Source organism: Pteropus alecto, unplaced genomic scaffold (genome assembly GCF_000325575.1).
Source record: "Pteropus alecto unplaced genomic scaffold, ASM32557v1 scaffold44, whole genome shotgun sequence".
Taxonomy (NCBI): domain Eukaryota; kingdom Metazoa; phylum Chordata; class Mammalia; order Chiroptera; family Pteropodidae; genus Pteropus; species Pteropus alecto.
In genome coordinates this window covers 7,451,129-7,464,425 of record NW_006436812.1, presented here as the reverse complement: position 1 = coordinate 7,464,425, position 13,297 = coordinate 7,451,129, and the positions used below count along the sequence as shown (strand labels likewise).

At 48.0% G+C, this 13,297-nt stretch overlaps 1 protein-coding gene across 1 annotated transcript in view; it reads left to right on the top strand.

The window, feature by feature from the left end:
* GTF3C1 (general transcription factor IIIC subunit 1) overlaps positions 1-13,297 on the top strand; it is a 69,137-nt gene that overhangs the window by 34,913 nt on the left and 20,927 nt on the right. The window contains exons 13-23 of the mRNA XM_015590951.2: positions 2,375-2,478; positions 3,260-3,444; positions 4,979-5,257; positions 5,512-5,657; positions 6,678-6,775; positions 7,274-7,370; positions 7,485-7,662; positions 10,359-10,500; positions 10,865-11,000; positions 11,501-11,582; positions 11,719-11,907. Of these exons, the coding sequence (XP_015446437.1) occupies positions 2,375-2,478; positions 3,260-3,444; positions 4,979-5,257; positions 5,512-5,657; positions 6,678-6,775; positions 7,274-7,370; positions 7,485-7,662; positions 10,359-10,500; positions 10,865-11,000; positions 11,501-11,582; positions 11,719-11,907 (1,636 nt within the window). The remainder of the gene's footprint in view (positions 1-2,374; positions 2,479-3,259; positions 3,445-4,978; positions 5,258-5,511; positions 5,658-6,677; positions 6,776-7,273; positions 7,371-7,484; positions 7,663-10,358; positions 10,501-10,864; positions 11,001-11,500; positions 11,583-11,718; positions 11,908-13,297) is intronic.

Genomic DNA, 13,297 nt, shown 5'->3' with positions numbered 1-13,297 from the left:
GGACACTTTCTTGTCTGGCTTCTCATATCCTTGTTACTTCTCAGTCGTTCCTTTGTTGTCAATAACTCGGAATTTCCCATTATGCCTCCTAATTTGGGGAACAGGGATCATCCCAACTTTCTGGGGAAGCTGGAAACAAGAAAAAAGGAATCATGTGCTTGGATCTTAGAGCAGCATGTACAGCCCAAGGCAGGTGTCCAGCCCTGCAGCCTGCCTCGACCAAGTAGTGTGGGGAGAAATTAAGCAACATTTAAGAGGTGGAAAATTTAGACTGAGCAGCAAGAACATTTTCCACAGACATCTGAGGAAACATATCCCAGAGGATATGATGGCAGCCACTCAATTAGGATGCACTGCTGGGGTTATCTGATGGGAAACAATGTATCTCTTTTGTCTCAATTTATTCGTTTCTGTAAAATTTAAAGTTTGAGGCCATTCCCATAGCAACCATAGCTCAGCGGCTTTGCACTTAATTTAAGACATAAATTTTTCAGGGTCAGAGTAATTTGAGAGCCCAGCTGGGCATTGGGACCAAAGGACAGTCGGTTGTAATTTCCTGACCTTTTTTCTGACTGCATTTTAAATCTCTGCCTTAAGAAAGCTCTGCTTTGATGTTTTGTTTTCTTAATAAAATGGCAAGGTCATTTCTGTTGTTTTACTTTATCTTATTTATTGAGACATTTGAAATTTGAAAAACAGAGCAATACGAAAAATGACTTAAGAAATACAGTTTCTACCATTTCTAGTTGGCAGTGCTTATCAGTTTTTATATCTTCTAGGAATCCCCTTGACCTTGCTCCTCTCCCATCCCCAGCCAGCCTGCCACTCATCCCCTTGAAGGACAAAAGCCCCAGCCCATCAGCTACAACGCCTCTGATTTCCATTGATCTTCACAGAGCAGGTCTTTTGGACGGGCACCCCTCTCAGAGCAGAAACTGAGGGCAAGGAAATCTCTCCCAGGCTAAGAGTGGAGAGGGCCAGTCTGTCCAAGGTACCCACTGTGTCTCCAGCTCCTATTTGGCTCCGTATCCACCAGGCAGTATGGGAGGGAGCAGGCCAGGGCTCGGGGTGGGGAGTGAGTGCCACAGGTACAAGCTGAGGATCACGCAACCTCAAAGATGTAGGCGCCAAGTTCTGGGGGCCTCTTGCCATAGGTACTACTATAGTGGTACCCCATTTTTCCAGATGGAAAGGGCTGCAGTGTTATATATCCACCTCCAGAATAAGCTTAAGTGTCTCAACAGCACTTTGTCTGGCGCTTGGAGTCCGAGCTGCCACAGGCACCTCCTTATCTCCTGGAGCCGCTGGCCAGAGATGCTGTGCACCAGCATCAGCCTTTGCCTTGGCTCCTGCATCTGGCTGCCCTGTCCGTTGGGCCTTTGGGAAGTTGGCTGGGCCATTTGGCTGTGGAAGGTGGGGAAATAGGAATGCTTTGTATGTGCACTGGGCTTTTAAATTCTCTGGGTGTTGCCTAACTGTATCTCATTCGAGCCTCATGAAAACCATAAAAAAGTTGGCAGGGCATGGGGGAGGGGTCCCCATTTCACAAATGAGGAGCTGAAGAGTCTGAGCCAGGTGGCCTTTTGGGGTTTCCATCTAGGCGTTTCTGCCTATTCCCAGTGATCTACCATCTCTCAGGCCATTTGGGGCAGGAAGCCTGCTGACCAGAGTTACCATTGAGAAAGCCTTACCTTGCTCTCTCCTGCCAGTGACAGAGGGGCCCTCCAGGGTCTCAGGCCATCGTGTCTGCCATCTTTTACATAGCTGTCACACACCCTTCTGCTCAGTTCCACCAAGTTATTTCCATTTGTCATCCTAGTTATCTCTCCTGAAATGATAACCACTCCAACTGTTCAGCTTCGGTACCTCAGAAAAGGTAAAACAACAAAAGCAGCTCTAAATCCTCTGCCAGTTTATTTAGAAGCGCGCCTGGCGGGAGTCCCAGGACGGCACTCTCAGTGAGGGGAGATTAATGAAAGCCGCTTACCTTTTCCAGATGGAAGCCCTCAGGATTCACGAGCAACTGTGGTGAATTTTCAGATAGGAATGGGGCATCAGCCCCCCAGGTAGATGCTGAAACCAGTGGGCCGTGACACCCCGGTGAGGGGACTGCAGGGAAAACCGTTTTATTCCCAGGCCAGAATTCCTCGCCTGAGCAAAGTAGCCCATTACTAATGGCAGCTCAATCACTTGAAGGATTTTGATGCCAGAAACAGAGGCCAGCTGTTCAGCAATGCACTTTGCTTGTCTCTTAATACTTTTGGAAATGTCAGTGAAAACAGGTGTAACCAGTGCTCCACTGGGAGCCGAGTTGTGGAGCTCAGTCCTCCATAGCTCCTCCCCTGCCCTTCGGGACACTGCCCCTTCTCTGCAGGTGGATCTAGTGGTGCACCCGTCCATGGACCAGAACGACCCTCTGGTGAGAAGCGCCATCGAGCAGGTTCGTTTCAGGATCTCCAATTCAAGCACAGCAAACAGGCAAGTGACAGCACCCACGAGAATTCAGTGAAGCTGCCTAGGTCTCTGTCTTATTCTGAAAACCGTCTTCACGAAAGCCCTTGGTTTATTCTTGTGTAAGATTAGTGAGTTCACTGGTATGGGGTTTGTGGTCCATGATCCTCTAGTCTAACATGGATCAATTTCTGGATTCTTTAAGAAAGAGAAAATCTTCACATTTTTAATTCTATTCTAATTGTGGACAGAGCAATTAGTGAAACTTGCTCAGTCTCATAATGGCTCAAACTGATTCTAGTTGCCTCTCTGAGGTCTTCTCTAATTCAGTTCATAAACCATCCAATGGACTGAGAGAAAACTCAGGGGTGGGAGAGAATTCTTAGCTGGGTTTAAACCACAGGTGGCCCAAGGATGAGCAGAGGCCCAGATCTGGCCTGCAGACATGAGTCTGTGTGGCCTGCCAGGCTTTGGCCACAGGTTCTTCGAGTCAGATGTCAGTTAAGTCCCTGATTTCTGGCATGAGAGTGTCAGAGGACCTACCATATTGGGCTCCCTTTCTCATAAGGCGGCACCTGCCCTGTAGGTGGGGGTGCCACTCTCCAGGTCACCACAGTCCTCACCATCCCCCAGTGTCTAGTGATCTGACACTTTTTATTTATTTTATTTATTTACATTAGCCCCTACAGGCAGTTGAATTTCAACCCTCAGAACCAATGGCTTCATCTGATTCATGAGGACAGACTCTGTCCTTTCTCTCAGTCCTTGGTTTTCCCAGCATAGTATTGGTCTTATATTTGGACTGCAGGGTTAAAGCGCCCCAGCCTTCAGTACCTCAAGGGGAGGCCGAAGAAGAAAGTCAAGGAAAAGAGGACTCAAGTGGATCAGGAGACTCCCAGCCGAATGCTTCCTCTAAATCAGAAAGCGGACGGGTGAAAAAAACTGATGAGAAAATGGGCATAACCCAGCTTAAGAATTACAACCCTGTTGTAGGTAAAAACCAGCTTCTTGTCAATGTCTCATTATGTTTCATTTGTTGTTCGCATGATGCTCTTTGAGTCCCTTGGTATTCTACATTTGAGCACAAGGCTGCGGTCAGAGAATCAGGTCTGAATTTCTGGCTGGGTTATGTGGGACTGGTCACATGACCTCTACCAGCATCAATGTCCCTATCTGCAAGATGAGAATGATTCTCACCCAGCATACCTCACAAGATTTTTGCAAGCCTGATGAAATTATGCTAAATCCCAACATGAGGAATTAGTCACAAAAATTAACTCCTTCTGCTGACTATCCTTGGGCTGGAATGTTCTATAAACCACAGAAAATCTCCACCTCTCCTGACTCCACAGCCTTATGGTAGTTACAGCCATTGGTGAGTTTGAGCATTCATAAAATTTTCCCAGAGTCAAGAGTCTAACAGAACCTCCTCCTCCCTCATCCCTCACCCCTCTCCACCCCCTGCCTCCTGCAAGCCACTCTATTTCAGTGTGTGCTGGGCAAGTATGATGGCAGGGCTTCATAATCAATCGGGTGCTTTACTCTTCTCCCGGTCATAAATGTGAGTGTTGGTGGGGAGGACAAAGGTGACTTACCAGGACACGGACCCTGTCAGTCAGAAAATGTCTGGTTATGGGACACAGCAGACTTGGGGATTCCAAGCAGAAGAGGCCGTTTGTGTGACTTCCCTTTCTGAAGGCTATAGTCATGTAAGCATGGCCTTTACTCTCAAGGATTCACAGAAAGTCCAGACTGACAGAGAAACATGAGCATGAGTGTATGCCGCTGAATAGCACATTCATTTGCATAGACAGAAGGCAGCGAGCATGGTCGTCAGGCCACACATGACTGGAAGGAAGGGCTTCTGGTCACTTGTCCTTAACGGCCTGTTCCTGTGTCTCCCTCGTCTCTCACATCTTCTCTCTCACTGAGGAAAGCCAGAGAACACTGTGTTTGAATAAACAAAGAAATAAGCTACTTGAAAAGACCTAAATTTGGGAATATTTTGCACAGCCCCCATCAAGCCCAGGGTCCTGTGGGTCTGTCAGGCCCTCTGTGGTGGCTCCCTTCCCCGTTACATTCTGGCTCACCTCCCACGCTGTCTTCCTTCCTTGCGCCACCCTGTCGCTCTGGCCTCCTGGCCCTTCCTTGAATGTGCCAAGCACACACGCGTCTCTGACACCTTCCATCTGCCCTGGGATGCGCAGCCCCAGGTCTCAGTGTTCCCACCCCGCCCCCGCCATCACTGACTTGAGGACCTTCCTCAAGGTCTCTGCGGAGAAATACAGTCCCTCCACTCCCTCCTTCCTTGCTTTATTTTCTACACCAGCTATTCCATCCGATGTATTATTATAGGTATTTTGTTATTGTCTGCCCTTTCCGGCTAGAAAGTAACTTCCATGAGAATAAGAATATTTGCTGTCTCCCTGGCACCTGGGACATGGTGGCACTTGGTAGTTTTTAAATAAATTGAACTGATTTGAATCTGGGATTTTTCAAGCACTGCCCTCCCCCTTTCTTGCCTCAGTTCCCGGACTTGGGCGTTCTCTGGGGTTTCTGCCCAAAATGCCTCGCCTGCGGGTAGTCCACATGTTTCTGTGGTACCTGATCTATGGGCATCCTGCCAGCAACACGGTGGAGAAGCCGGGCGTCAGCAGTGAAAGAAGAACGGGAAAGCAGGGACTCGGCAGGGCGGGAGCCCCTCCGTCCTCCGGAAATGATTTGGAGGCTTCCTCCGACGCGCCACCTCAGGACGGCCAAGATGGAGCCATCTGGGAGGCGGAAGTGGAGCTCGCCACAGAGACAGGTGAGATGCCCCAGGGCAGGCAAGCAACAGTGGGATCTAGAGGGGGCTTTTGATAGTTCCTTCTTATCATCTGAACTGGCTGAATCCCTACACTGGCCTGATCAAAATAAAGACTCAATCCAAACCTTCTGAACCTCTGGGCTTCCTGTCTGACAAGGAGAGTTTTGCCCAAGTTTGTGGTAAAAAGGGACCAAGACCTAATAGGAGGTGATATCACTATTATGACTTGGACCCTGTCTCTGATTTTCTCCTAGTATATGTGGACGAAGCCTCATGGACGCGCTATATTCCTCCCATTCCATTCCACAGAGACTTTGGCTTTGGCTGGGCTCTTGTCAGCGACATTCTCCTCTGCCTGCCCCTCTCCATCTTTGTCCAAATTGTACAAGTCAGCTACAAGGTATTGGTGACTCCAAGGCTATCACAGAGGCTAGTCCCTCAGCTCTAGGCCGGAGCTTATGGGGTCAAGCAAAAGCTTTAACATTTGCAGTTGCCTGAATGGATGGATGGGTGGGTGAGTGGATGGATGGATAGATAGATGGATGGACAGGATAGATAGTAGATCAAAGAAAATGCTTCAAAGACTTGTTTTCTAGATAGATCGATCAATCGGAAGACAGAATGACAAGCAATTATGGTATAACAATAAAATATGTTTCTAGAAATTTGGTGAATACAGAAAAAGGAGAAAATAGAAATTACCATAAATATTACCCATAACTTCATCACTCAGAGAGCTATCACTGCTAGTGTTTTTGGTACATTTTCTTCTAGTCTTTTTTCCCTATACCATGTTTTTGCATGTGTGTATATATGTGAGATCTTCCTTTTTTTAAAAAACTAAATTGAAACTATACTATAGTTACTCTTTTATTATCTGTCCTTTCTACTGAATGATATATTTTCCACATCATTAAGTAAATTTATAGTATTCCTTCTTATGCGCATACCCTTAATTTATTTAACCAATATTTTATTCTTGGACATTAAGTTCTAGTTTTTTGGTATTACAAATGACATGTGATGAATACTTTTTGGTAGACATATTTGTGGGAAACTCCAAAATCTTTAGGGTAAGGATAGAAATAGAATCACTGGTTTCATCTTTTTTTAATATAAATGAATATATTCCCATATCATCCCCCAGAAACGTTTTAGCAATTTGTGAGCCTACCAGCAGCATCTGAGGGCACCTGTTTATTGCACCCAGCAGTGTGGCAGATGAGCTGGAAAGGAGGGGTGACAAGATTGAAAACAGATGTGGGAGGCTTAGGGGGGCAGGAAGGAGGAGGCACTGTCACCATGAGGCCAATGAGCAGGTTCAGAGAGGCTGCAGCCCAGAAAATAGTGATTTTTTTTCATGATTCTTGCAATCCACCTTGGCCTTGAGGGTGAGCTGAACCTGAAAATCACCTCTTAGGTAGACAACCTTGAAGAGTTTCTGAACGACCCTCTGAAGAAGCACACACTGATTCGTTTTCTCCCTAGGCCCGTCCGGCAGCAGCTTCTGTACAAGAGGTGAGGTCCCTAAAGCTGACGCAGAGTGGCTGAGAGTCCCAGCAATCCCCTAGAAGTTAGGGTTCTGAATCATTAGTGACCAGGAGGAGGAAAGGTTTCTGCTTTGCCTGTGGTAAAGACGCAAGGTTTTCATTAATTCACTCACCTGTGAGCCATCTAGATAAAGCCCAGGGGCAAATGAAGTAAATTTTATTAAGTTCAAGACTATTTTAAAGTAAAATCTGCTGATAAAGACTGCAAGTATTGGCATGGTTATATCCTTTTGTTACTTTTATTTTCTAAATCAAACCCCCAGTGTAGGATCAGTGCTCCATTGTTGGCTGAGAAAAGGGGGGTTCTGGGCCTCAGTCCAGTGCAGGCCCAAGACCAGTCCTCCAGGTTCCACCAGGTAGAAGAGGGGAGAATAAGCGAAGCACATTCCTGGCCACAGGTGCACAACCCCTGATGACAGCCAAGCGTGTGTGTGATTGGAACCCGCCCCTCCCTTCTGTTTTCCAGACGGTACATATTTTCGGTAGTGGAGAACCTTCAGAGGCTGTGCTACATGGGGCTGCTACAGTTTGGTCCCACAGAAAAGTTTCAGGATAAAGATCAGGTAACATCTTTGAAGCCCAAAGGAGGGTGGTCCTGACTGTTAAACACGGTTTCCAGACAGCTAACCCAAGGCCGATTCTGAGACTCTTCTTGCCCCACCATATCTCTCTCGTAGGTCTTCATTTTCTTGAAGAAGAATGCAGTCATTGTTGACACCACCATCTGTGACCCACATTACAACCTTGCCCACAGCAGCCGGCCCTTTGAAAGGCGTCTTTACGTCCTGAACTCAATGCAGGATGTGGAAAACTACTGGTTTGACCTACAGTGCGTCTGCCTCAACACCCCTTTAGGTACTGTCTGTTTTCACCGGACCTGTTTTCTCTGCTATCTGTGGGATAACTGGAATTGCAGCTGGAAGAGATGACCAGGCGCCTTGTGATTTTCAGGCTACTCTACAGAGGCCTAGGGTGTCCTTGGGGCTCCCTTCAAAAAGAGAGTAGTGGGCCTTAAATGGGGAGGGCTCCCAGCCTGTAAGCAACATTCAGTCCAAGCAGCCCCACTTGGCCTTTATTCATTTCTTTATTCAGTAGGTGTTTACTGAACACCTTGTGTGTGTCATTTCCTGTGCCTGACCATGAACAGTGAGAACATACCCCATCCCTGCCTTCATGAGACTTTATTCTCGTGAAGACACACACACATGCATGTGCGCGCACACACGCATGCACAGACACACACACACACACACGCACACACACAGGGAGATAGATCCGGAAGGTGATGAGTGCTGAAGAGGAAATAAACAAGATGGCACACAGGGTGATGAGTCAAGGGCATTTGAATGGGGTGGGCAGGAACAGAAATGAGGAGACATTTGAGCTGAATTCTAGACATTGAGGCTGAGCCAGCCATGCCCAGAGCTGGGAAGAGCAGGAGGAAGGGCAAGTGCAAAGGCCCCAAGTGTGGTTGGAGAAGCAGAAGAGGCCTGTGTGGGTGGGAAAGGTTGTGGCAGCTGAGATTGAGAAGTGGGCGGGAGCCAGACTCTGGGGCCTCACAGGGCACGGCAAAGAGTTTGAGTTTATTCTGAGAGCAGTGAGGAGCCATTGGATGGTTGTAAGCAAGGAGTAATGAGGTTGCTTTTGTCTTTCAAAGCTCACCCTGGCTGCTGTGTGGAGAACAGACTGAGAGACACAAGAGTAGAAGCAGGGAGGCCAGTTAGGGGCTGTGACTCAGGTTGAAGAGATGTCCTCTGGCGACAGTGATGGAAAGGGGGCAAGTTGGCAGGTAGTGGGAGGAAGAACTGACAGACTTGCCCATGGGTGGGTGCGTCGGGCTTCGAGTGAGGCTTTTGCTTGTGCAGTTTGTCCCCTGACCCGTGCTCATCTCTCAGGGAGCCACACGCAGTTCAAGCGTCACCTCTTCAAGAAAGCCTTCCCAGCACCTTTACTGTTGTCAGCTCGTGTCATTCTGTGAATTCCTTGAGCACAGAAAATTTGCCTTTCATCCCTGTGGTGGCTCAAAGTGCCTGGTACACAGTCAGTGTCCATAAGCGTTTACCAAGTGACTAGAGGGTAGTTGGAGGCTGGAGAGTCAGTCCAGCGCGCTTTCCTTGAGGCCGGTTTCCATCTGGTCTTTCCTCGCTGCTCTACCAGAACAAGGGTGCGTGTTTGATTTGCACCTGGGAGAGGAACCTTTAATGGGTCCAGACAAATTTTAGAACAGTGTGTTTCACAAAATCCTCTGGCATTCATTAGTGAACCAGGCTTTTGCCAGTTCTGATTTTAAAAGTGCCCTAATCTCCCTACATTTTATACTTAGATAAAAATTTGTGAGCCAGTATGTTATTTGCACCAAAGTTTTTCAGGCTTGACAGTTGGCAAATTTCCATTCCTTTTTAGTGTTCATGAGCAGAAATGTAGGAGGCTTATTGAGTCCATTAATCAGGCCTGATTGTCCTTTCATTCAGCAAGCAATTGAGGAGTTCTAGCCCAAGGACTGAGAGACAAGCACCGTAATAAGACGTGAGCATCCTTTAAAGCAGGGGTTCCGGGACAGGAATGTGCGTGCACAGCCCCAGGAGCCTGCTGAAATGTGGATTACTGGGCCCTGTCCGGAGCTGTGGACTCAGCAGACCTGGGGCTGGCCTAAACCTGCATTCTAACAAGTAGCGTGTGGCACACCTCAGGTTCTTAGGTTCAACTTTCCATTCAAATGCATGACCTTAGGCAAGCTCTTTGTCACCTCCTGAGCCTCCTTTTCTTCATTTCTAAATGGGGAACACCACCACCACCTTATAGGCTGAGGCCTACCTTGACCAAGATGTCCTGTAAAGCTCCGGCTGAGTGGTGGGAGACGTGGCCACCCCTCATGGCCCCTCCCCCCACCCAGGCCACGGTCTCCAGATGAGCATGTTTTGAGAAGGTCTTTGATAGTCTGCAATTATCATAACCTTCCTTTGCTTTACTCAAGGAACAGTTGTAGTTATACTTTACATCTTCTTGCAAGAAACATAATTTTCTTTATTGTGGAATAGCTGAACATAATTGCTCAAGTAAATGAATGGCACCTCTCGGGCACTCAGGAGACATCTGGCTGCTCCTGGCTGCTCACAAGGAAACTGTGACACTGCATCAAACTGTCCGTCCAGATCCCTGCTGACCCTGATCCCCGCAGCCACAGCCAAGCGCGGTCGTTCTCATTTATCACTTCCTCTGCGCTGGCACACAACGTCGCCCGCCGAGCACAGAAGGCACGGAGCCCCTCTGCTCATGACGCCGGGAGCCTGCTCACCCTCCCACCTTATGCAGTTTGGCCCGAGTATAGACCCTTCTCTCAGGTTCACCCACCAGTGTTCAACTCTCTTCTTTTGCTCCCTCTGACACCTGCTGTAAGGCATTTTGTGCGGAGGTCCTTCCAGTTTCAGACCCTTTCTGGTGGGGGGAGCCTCGTCACAGGGAACCCACTCTTCTCTGGCCACCCAGCAGCACACTGTGTCTGGAACCGCAGCAGGAGGGTGTCATCGGGGGGCTTGTGTTTGGTCTTCCAGGTGTGGTGCGCTACCCGCGTGTCAGGAGGAACAGCAGCCCGGATCAGGGCAGTGATGAGGAGGGCAGTCTGCAGAAGGAGCGGGAGAGCGCCATCGACAAGCACAACCTGGAGCGCAAGTGTGCCATGATGGAGTACACCACGTACGTCCCTGTCCCTTGATGCACTGTCCCCATGTGCAGGTTGTGGCGGTGCTTATCGCACAGGCTCCGGCTCCTCCATTTCAGGCTTCGGATGTCAGACTGGGAGGGCCTAAGTTGCTAGTACAGAGGCTGCAAATTGGTGGCCAACGGCCACATCTGACTCCGGCCATACCTTAGCTAGCCCACATATTATTTTAAAAAATGAATCAGTTGCCAAAATTGAAAACTTGAGAATTTTACATTAAAATCTGGGGTTTTGACAAGTTCTTCTATCTGTCAGGTGTTTTTCTGGGAAAGTAAAAGTTACGAAAAATGCTCCCACCCACTCCTTTGGCCCTGTTTCTGTTTATTTCCCATCTCTCAGGGGCAGCCGTGAGGTTGTGGATGAAGGCTTGATCCCTGGAGATGGGCAAGGAGCCGCTGGGCTCGATTCCAGTTTCTACGGACACCTAAAGCGTAACTGGATCTGGACCAGCTATATTATAAACAAGGCCAAAAAGGTGGGCTTCTGAGGACTGGTCATCCCCACCCCAGGCCACCACCTCAGGGGGCTGCCATCACCACTCATCTTCCTGTCCCTTTTCTCACTCACAGTTTCTGAATTGTTTACACTAAAATTGACCAAAAACACAAATATTTACTTCCATATGTATTGAAGGTGCGTCAGGCCCCTTAAATATCTGCCCGGACTGTTTTTCTTTTTTTTTTTCTAGTAGATTTTAAATTATTTCATGACATGGACAGGTATTCCTTTTTAAAGAAGGAACAAAGAGAGTCTCTGAGACCAAAGCAGTATGAGAGGGCGTGCGTGTGCAGTAAGAAAGTGGCTGCACAGGAGAACCCCACGCCCTGAAGCAGCGCCACCAGCTTCCTGGCAGTCAGCCTACGGCCATCCTCAGCTTCCCCGTCACCCTCCCACGGCTCTGTGCATTTACGGCCTGGGGCTCCTGGGGCCTCATGAAACCTCGTGGTTCACTCCAGGGCCGCCCTTACCTTTTAGGAGAACACCACTTCGGAGAATGGTCTCACGGTGAGGCTCCAGTCGTTCCTGTCCAAGCACCCGTTGCCCCTCAGTGCCGGAGGTACGTGGGCTGGAGTTCCCCCTCCCAAATAGACACGGTACCAGCCCAGGGCCAACATGACTGCCACACGTTTCCCTCGGCATCTGGCCTTTGCGGAGCTCGGTTCAAAACACTTATCTCCTGTGATGATTTCTAGGCAATGGCAAGCTGAATATCTGGGGAGAATCCAGAGCAGTGTCCGAGCTCTGTGCTGACAGGGACGAGCAGTTTGAGGTTGACAAAGAGCCCACGCTGGACAGAAACCGGAGAGTGAGGGGTGGGAAGAGCCAGAAGCGGAAACGGCTGAAGAAGGACCCTGGAAAGAAGATCAAAAGGAAGAAAAAAGGTTACGTGGTGATCGTTTGCGTCTGCTCGGTCTTGTCTTCGCACGTTCCACTTAGGGCGCAGCAGTGTCCTGGGCCGGAGCCGAGCCTCCGACTCAGGTCTCCATTTTCCAAATCCAGCTGGCAGGCAGAGATCTTGAACTTCCGATATGTTTTCCCCTGCTTTCTCTTTGTATTTCATAGACCCTTTTCACTTAGTAACGCCCTCAGATTTCTAATTTTATCTCGACTCAAAAAATCTTAGCAAAAATCCTCAGTAAAATCCTCATCATAACCAAAATTGTTTTATTCTTTTGGTTTACCTTTTAATATCTGCATTTATGCTAATCAGGCCAAAATTCAAGGCTTGTTATATTTTTAAACCAGAGGAAAACAAGAGTCATTAATGCTTACGGAATCTCTTCTGATCTCATGAAGCCCTCAGGTGTGGTTCCTTTTCGATTGCCATTTCGGATTCTTCACCTGGGCAGATTTATAGTGAAGGAGGAGAAGAGGGCAGCGAGGAGACCGGTACCTTTTAGACCACTTTGTATAGCACCTAAGTGGTCTGTGTATTTTAATAGTGGTATGATAGCTTGCTATTTCAGATGAAAATAATGTTTAAACAGGACCCTGTTTTTAGTGGCTCATGTGGCCGGTATGCATAACAAATAGCCTTGCATCAGTTGAAATGACCCCTCAGTTTAGCCTGTCCAGATATGTGTCAGATCAGTTTGGCTCACAAAGACCCGAATTCATTACAAGGAAAATACGGTGGTGGTGGTGGCACTTTGAATCCAGATTTTCCTGCCCGACTTTTCTTCTGCCTTAATTTAGGAGAAGCTCACTAAATAGTGTTTTGGAATTGGCAGTAGCTTGTGGTGTCTACCTCATGAAACTCCCATCAGTATCTCCCCTGAAAAGAAGAGACCTGGGAAAAACTAGTGGTTACGACCTCAAGTTCAAATTCTTTGTCTGCTACTTAGCTGTGTGACTTTGGGCAAGTTGCTGGATCCTGCTGTGTTTCAGATTCCTTTTCTTACAAGATTGTTGCAAAGTATTATTCTAATTATAAATTAATGTACATAAAAAGCTCAAACCAGTGTTTGGCACATAGTAAATATTCCATAGAGTTAGCAACTATTACTCTTTATTTAGTAGCTACATTGTGTCAGGCGCTGCATTGGGTGTTTTATACCCAGTCTCATTCAGTCCTTAAGGCAGCCCTGTAGGATAAGCCTTGTCCCCATGGTGCACCAGAGTTCACACACCATCTCTGAGGTCACAGAGCAGGGAAACAGTAGGAGCCCAACCATTCAGCCCTGAGCATGTTCCACAAGCTTCTGTGAAGGCATCTTCAAAGGGCTTGGCACCACAGTAAGGATTGAAGATTGGCAGATAACTAACAGGAGG